We start from the raw sequence: 8,260 nt of genomic DNA on the forward strand, positions 1-8,260 counted from the left end.
GTATAAGAGACAGTATATATATATATATATATATATATATATATATAAAATTTTAATTAATCATTGAAAAAAACCAACATAACTCACAAATCATTTTTTTAATGTAAAGACACTTTACTATAAAAATTATGTGGTGCTTGTAATTAAAGGTGCAAAGTTTCTATGCAAGGTATTATTTAAACATCTGTTTAATTGAAAAACAATATTTCTCATTTTAATTTTCAGTTGATATACAAATTAGGCAATTTAGTTAGTACAGTACAAACAAAAATTATAGATTAAAAGTTTATTAAGGTTCAGTGGCAGTTTATCACTAATGATTAAAACATCAATAGTTATTATGACTTAATAAATGCATAGAAAATACTTCCAGCTATAAGCTCCACGATTCAATTTAGAAATTCCCAAATTTATTAACTTATTGTCACATGGGTCATCAATTTCTATCCACACAACATACTTTTGAACAATTAAATGGACAAGAACACAAAATTCCAAAGCAGTAAAGTAATATTCGATGGAGATCACATGATGAGGCATGCACAAAGGATAGAATTTAGGCCTAGCCCTCTCCAGACTAACAAATTTTATTTCGACAAAAACAGGTGACATGCCTATATATGGTCATGAAGACATCACATCGTGACCATATATAGGCACATCATGACTTTATATGGGCGTACAACAGTTTTTTTGTCAAAGAAAATTTTGTAGTGTGGACAACAAGCTACCCCCAACATCAGCAAACCTCGTCACATTGTCAATCACTCACAGAAAGTGGAGTTGTACTAACATCAATGTTGCTGGGTTTCATATTTCTGCATGCAAGACTAAACAACAGATTTTGTCTGAAAGAGTATGCTTGTTTTAGACATATCTGATCACACAAATTGATATTGTATTCATGCTGAGAGTCAGTCTACTCCCAACGAAACATTGTCAGACAAATATAGTGGAATGCTTTGGTTGTCTAGCCACACTTGCAAAAGTATCACTTCCAGATAAAATCCAAGAATTAAAAGAAAATTACTACTAACTACAATACATATTTTGTCTAGTCTGAATGCAATGCAAAAAAACCCAGTGTACAGTACTTATCTTTTTTCTCTACCATATCCCTCTTTTTTGCTGTACAATATATATTACTATTATAGGATACAGTATTATTTGAAAGATATACACCAAGAATAGGTTATAGCGTAGAAGTAGATAGGAAACCAGATGAAAAGTTTGTTTTGTAAAATTTGCTAACATGACTTGCATGAGAGCTTCATAGGTCAGGAGGTTCCAGCTTAGGTAGTAGGCCTTTATTTGCCCTGTAGTGGGCAGATAGTAGTAATAAAATGATGGTGGTGATGATGATAATGATAATGAATATGGTGGTGATGATGATAATGATAATGAATATTAATGAATTTAGAAGAAACGTTGATGCCGGCATATCTCACACATCCCTGGCATCGCTGACTCCTTTAGGTACACATACTTCCATACCATTCATATCTTTGGTCACACATACTTGACAACCGAGACGAGATCTAAATAAAGATATGACAAAATTTGTCAAATGAATTAATACATAACTATGATCAAACTTATATGTGGCAAAGACAAGCCAAACCAGTCACTCGTTGCAAATCGTGTTTCAGAGAAAATGGCCAAAACATGCTGGAATGTCAAATTTTTTTAAATCTATATTATTGCACTAAACTAATCTTTACATATCTATACATCATTCTATGCTGTTATTTTCCCCATTTTCAATGTTAAAACAACACTTTTTAAGGATTTGATGATAGTTTCTGCATGTGAAATGCCTGAAATCATAAACTTTGAAGGCTGATTTCTCATATAGTTCTTTAAACAGCTGTGTGTTTTAAAGCTTGTAACTTCATAAGGAAATGTCCAATTTGAATGATTGAATGACACTGTATTAATAACTCAAAATCGATTTTTGCGACGAGTGACTGGTTTGGCTTATCTTTGCCACATATGTGGCAAAGACAAGCCAAACCAGTCACTCGTCGCAAATCGTGTTTCAGAGAAAATAGCCAAATCATGCTGGAATGTCTAATTTTTGAAAATCTATTTTATTGCACTAAACTAACCTTTATATACCTACACATCATTCTATGCTGTTATTTTCCCAATGTGCAATGTTAAAACAACATTTTTAAGGCTTTGATGATAGTTTCTGCATGAGAAATGCCTGATATCATAAACTTTGAAGGCTGATTTCTCATATAGTTCTTTAAACAGCTGTGTGTTTTAAAGCTTGTAACTTCATAAGGAAATGTCCAATTTGAATGATTTTTTCCCCATTTTATAGCTATTATTTTACTCTCTAACACTGTATTAATAACTCAAAATCGAATTTTGCGACGAGTGACTGGTTTGGCTTGTCTTTGCCACATATTTTATTATTTCAGCATATGAGGCTTGCCATCCAAAAACTAGTGTACTGTCGCTAATTGTTTAACCGAGTAATTAGTATTTTGTGGCAGTATTGTATACTTTAATCATGGCGGTATTTAGTAAACTATACAATAATACCTCCATGCTTTAATACATAGACGCTGTAAAACTTGTATACTCATATTACTTTGCCAATAGTAAGTGAATACAGTAAATAACCCATCGTTTTAAAGCTTATGATGTGGAGAAGAAGAATATATTAAAAAGTTAATTTTTGGGATGGCAAGCCTCATATATAAAGCTCTGCCCAGATTATCAAATTTTGTTTAACCAAAAAAAACATTGTATGCTCATATTTAACTATGATGTGCCTAAATATATATAGTATAGCAGGGGTCCCAAGTGGGGAGAAGTAATTTCCGGGAGCAAGATCTATAGTGGCTAATCCAGGAATCTGAAATGGGGAAGGAGGGGGGGTGTGCGGAGGGACTGATAGGTAGTCCTTACCACTTCAGCCCCAACATGGTTGGCGCTGAGGTATGAAAATTAAATTATGGCACCTCTAGATGAATATAATTCTTTTTTTTATAATTTAGAAATAATTAGGGGCCAAGGCGGGCAGTCATACCCCTCCACCCCCCCCCCTCCACTTGAATCCTCCACTGACCTGCAGTGGTTAATGACTTAACACATATAATCTTATTACTGAACTTAGTGATATCCATCTGCACTGACGTCCATGAGACAATTGATAATAAAATACTGAAAATATTATGGATTTGCGGGAGGTGGGTTCCTTTCGAGCGATTCTTGCTTGCCTGCGAAAGTGCGGAAAGGCGTCCCAATTTCCGGGAAATTCCCGAGATTTCAGAGAGACTTGGGACCCCTGGTAGTATATTTATGCATATCACATGTTTTTGTCAAATAAAATGTTATGGTCTGAACAGGGCATAATGGAAGATGCAAGAAGCTCTCTTACTCTTCACAAATGCAGCAGTGACACTAAAGAAAAAAAAAAAACAACACCGTGAAATAACAAATGAAATACCAAGACCAAACCCAGTGTGCCGTTTACACACAATTTAAGAGCAAAACTGGGCACCAAATATCACCTTATAAATTGTTGAAAACATAAACTATGCATAAAAACACTTATATTATTGTAAAAAATTTACAAAAATAAGAAAAAAAAAAATCAAATTATATAAAAAGAAATTTGGTTCAGTATAGACTGACATATTAACTTAAATACAGTAAGAGGATGCTGTTATTGTGTGGCAATTTTAAAGGTCTTTAGTAATTTACTGTAATTAAATTGCTGTAGGTCTATGCCCCAAATATAAACAAAGTGTGTATATTTACGTTTCTTGTAGTCCATAAGCGAGATCTAACATATCCATTTCCTCATCAGATGCTGATGGTAGCTGATCAAAAACCTTTTGATCAAAGATTAAATGACAAGTAGAACATGCTAGTGTACCTTCACATGCACCTATGAAAAAAACAAATGATTCAGCATATAGGCAATTAGGCTACAATGATAAACACACATTAGTATTACACAGCATTACCTATTACTGAATAAACTATTTCATAGGTCAAAGATTTCATTATTTAATTTAAACTTTTTACGGAAAGATGTAGTCTAGTCATTTCTGGTCAGTGGTGATACCATGATTTGTCCATGGGGCTAAGCTGTCCAACAGAGGGGTCTTAAACAATTTTTAATGAGGTCTAGGGGTGAAGCCTGGAGGTCGAGTTGCAGGGGCTTAGAAAGTTTATTTTTAAAAATTTTCTCCCAAAAATGCCTCCGGGACATTTCCCAGCAGACGTTTCCCCCGACCGCTGGTTGTGCAGTCACACATCTTTTCCAGCCCTGTCTGATACATACAGGGGCAAATTTCTGACATAATCTTTAATATATAATTTCTAATACAGCAAATCAAATATGAATTAAATTAGAACTACCGGTATCTATATAGCCTGATAGCAATTCCTATGCAATTGCAAATCAAATAAGAATTACATTAGAACTACTTATATGATCTGATTGCAATTCCTAATAGAAATAATTAAAATTCCTATATGATCTCATAAATATTGTTATAAGAATTCCTATAAAGAATTTTATAAGATCTTATGGGATATTAAGCCAATTTCCGAGTCTCATAGAATTCTCTATAGCAATTACTATAAAATAATAATTACAATATGTATCATGTAATTTGTTCTAATAAGAATTTCAATATGATATTTTCATAAGGGTGGGCTAATTACAAAAACGTGAAGCCTTCAAAAATGAAGGTAGATGTGCATGTAGAGACATTGAGGTGTACCTCGATTGTATGATACTTAGGCAAGACTTTTTCATACTTTGGTTATTGAAGGACGTCACCTTCCGATAATGATAATTAATAAAAATTAAATTGAAATACAGTTATTTCACCCACCGCCATTATAAAGCCTCTTTTTCTCTTAAAACTAAGTAAGAAAAAAAGCATTTATTTATTGTTTAAAAGACAATAAAATTGAATTTTTTTATGTCATACACTCACATTATTTTTTTTATTCATCAATAAAATTTTACTTATATGTTCTCCCAAACCTTGATGCCTGTTTTGCTAAAATGAAAATATACAATTTTAGTTTAATTTTCTTTCTGTCCTTTGAAGAAAGACCACTGAAAAATAGCCTGTTAGTGGCGAAAGACTACTGAAAAACAGCCTGTTAGTGGCGATGATTCACTGTTGGTCTGATAAAAAGAAAAATAAATGTGCAAAACAAAGTATTATTGCCTTGCCAGTGGCGAATCCAGCATTGTTTTGCCGGAATGGCATGAGTGGCAATTGAAGGCCTGATGTTCAAAAGAAGCGGAACTTATAACTGACAGATAAGATTTTGTGGCGTTCCCTCACCTATTGTAGGTAGGAAGACACGTCCAAGTTCTCCCATATTTTTTTAAACCCTAAAACCACCACCCCTGGACAGTCTTACCAAATCCATCAATGTCCAAATCATTATCAAGTGCTATGTCCAACAGGTTTTCACCAATGGCTGCCTTAACTGTCACCTTTTCACCATCTCGGTTTAAGTAGGTGATATTTACCCTGCAATTAAAAATAATAAATATTCTTGTTTTAAATAAATTACATAGAGAGTTTTACATATATTTTTCTCAATGGTGAAAAAATAATGAATTAAAAACTTAACCGCCAGCAAACTGTTAGGGAGGAGTTATTGTAGTAGCGTATCAATCTGAGTGGTTGCCAATATGGCCAAAATGTATTTAAATTTATGCCATAGTTACATGTTCAGATATGAGCCAACTAATTTCAAAATAATTATGGTAATGCATTAATATTCTTATTTTAATTTTTTTCCTTTGTATGTATAATTAAAAAAATTGAGAATGATTATGTTAGTCTCGGCACAATTCTTTTTTTAAATGAATTAATTTATATAGTGGGATTCAGTAGCTTATTTAGCTGAAATTCAATCTCAGAACATACAATCGTAATTATAATTCGCTTTTTGTACCAGACCCCCGATTGAATACACTAAAAAGTGTGAATTCAGAATGAAATGTGCACAATTCAATTGATACAAGTGCTTATTAGCAGCCATGTGGCAGTCAGATTTGCCAAGACTGTAATTCAAACATGGAATAATATTAAAAGTACCAAAAACCTTTCAAAATCATCAAGCATCTGCTTAAACTGGCCTGTCATCTGCTTGAAGTAGCATCTGCTTGTATGGACTGGCACTTGACCCAATCGTCTTGGCGTGGGCCCGATCGTCTGTCACCCCAATCCCATCATTGCCAAAAAAGGTTGTGTCTAAACGTCAAGCCCGCAAATTTTAGGCTAGGTCTAGAGATAGCCCAACAGGTCTATCTATATAGGCCTACTGTCAGTACATTACTGCTGGCTACAGTAGGCCTAGCGATCAAGTCAAGTGGGTAGCCAGGCCTAGTAGGCTAGCTAAGAGGGTAGCAGGCCTAAGCGGCAATAAACCAAAACTTCAATAAACCAAAACAGCAATGACCAAAACAGCAATAAAACAAAACATCAATGATAAGTACCAAAACGGCAATGCACCAAAACGGCAGTGACAAGTACCAATAGACACAAATTGGCAAAGGAGCAAAATGCCAAGAGCAAGCATGGCCGGCGCGGGTCGCAGTTTATAATTTTTCTAATTGTCTTGAAATTTGCCCGATCGTCTGTAGGCAAATCGAATAATTGCCATGGGCTTTTTTCCCCAATTTTAATGTTTATTCATGTTTTTTTCTTTTACACATCCATGACAAATTGTTTAGATGTCTCATTCTGTCTGTATTTTAAAGTTTTATTTATTTGAATGTTTACTGCTTTTATATTGTGTTTCCACAATCTTTTTATTACTGAATTTTATGTTGTTATATTGTTGTTATATTATTATTACTATTATTATTATCAGGGGCATTTTTTAATTCTATAACATAAATTGTTTTAGCCTAATTTTGTCTGTTTATTATCATCATTATTATTATTATTTGAAGTTTAATCGCTTCATTTTCTTCATTTTTTCACATTTGGTAATTATAAAGGCCTAGACCTAGGTAGGCCTAGTAAGCTACTCTGATCGCCTTGATTGAAATGGGTCAAGTAGTTGAATACAGATCATTTCGGTCGCGCTTCGTTTCGGTCGCGCCTCACTTTGGTCGCGCTTCGTTTCGGTCGCGGTTTGTTTTCAACAAATATATGGAGCGCCAATGGAGTTACGAAAATGCCAAATTTAATATAACTAGGCCTAATTATAATTGTAAGTTCGTCAATTGGTTTATCATACTTTTTTTATTTATGTTTTGTTGTCTTTCTACTAAGTAACAACAGTCATAGGTTACTTAAAAGCAAACAAAATGAATACTATAATTACTGAACTAAGCTTTAATTAATATTATGGTATTTATAGGTTATTTTCTAGTTTGTTGCATTCCTAGTACCATTTTACTCTTTTATCGCGGACGTTTTTATTTTCGTTTTATTTAATATCGATCCGTACGCTTCCTAATACGTAACAAGTAAGCCTACAGCAAATAAAATAAATACTAAAATTTGGTATTTCTCTTTAAAACGATTTGATATGATATTACTTATAAAAATCAAACTTTTTATCAGGAAAAACCAGCCAACTCGTTATTTAAATTACTGCAACATTAGTTTATTAACACTTATTTTTATTAGTATTAAAGTTTATTGTTACTATATTACTGTATCACTTGGTGCTATTTTTCTTTTTTTACAGGAGCAACGCAGATGTTAAGAAGTTGACCGAGTTTGAGATATGTTCTTTTTTTGTTGTTTGTTGCGATATATATATATATATTGATATAGTTTTTATTATTATGCTTGAATTAAATAAAGATTTATAGCATAAGTATAGTCAATAGATTAGTTTAGATTTGTTTCCACAAATTGATTCTCGTGGTACTCTTAAGGCGAACCTGACACAAGGTTTGTGATTTCTTATTTGTTTTATTTCCATTTTTGATACATTACTGCAAAGACAGAAGTAGGTCAGATGCTAAAATAGACGACTAGCTATTTCTAGGTACAAACACGTGTGCTGGATGAGCGCAGTTCACCACACTTCACGTGTGTTTCACCTACTTCATGAAACCAGTAACTTCAAATCGTCTGCGCTGGCTGCTGGTCATGTTTATAAAACACAAAAATAAACGGATAGTAATATATATATATATATGTTATATGATTTCATGTGTAATGTAAATAAATATGTATAAATTATTTATAATTATATAAATGTATAAATATATATATGTATGTGCATATAGGCCTATATA

At 33.0% G+C, this 8,260-nt stretch overlaps 1 protein-coding gene across 1 annotated transcript in view; it reads right to left on the reverse strand.

Annotated features, from left to right (window-relative positions):
* Nucleotides 1–87: 87 nt before the first annotated feature.
* The window catches only part of LOC117125480 (adrenodoxin-like), a 10,249-nt gene continuing 2,076 nt past the window's right edge, over nucleotides 88–8,260 (reverse strand). Inside the window, exons 2-4 of the mRNA XM_033271974.1 lie at nucleotides 5,410–5,522; nucleotides 3,778–3,907; nucleotides 88–1,538 (exon numbers count right to left, since the gene is read on the reverse strand). Coding sequence (XP_033127865.1) covers nucleotides 1,445–1,538; nucleotides 3,778–3,907; nucleotides 5,410–5,522 — 337 coding nt within the window. The 3' untranslated portion in view covers nucleotides 88–1,444. The remainder of the gene's footprint in view (nucleotides 1,539–3,777; nucleotides 3,908–5,409; nucleotides 5,523–8,260) is intronic.

Source organism: Anneissia japonica, unplaced genomic scaffold (assembly GCF_011630105.1).
Source record: "Anneissia japonica isolate Jap-2015-1 unplaced genomic scaffold, ASM1163010v1 scaffold7731_len1735946_cov199, whole genome shotgun sequence".
Lineage (NCBI taxonomy): Eukaryota > Metazoa > Echinodermata > Crinoidea > Comatulida > Comatulidae > Anneissia > Anneissia japonica.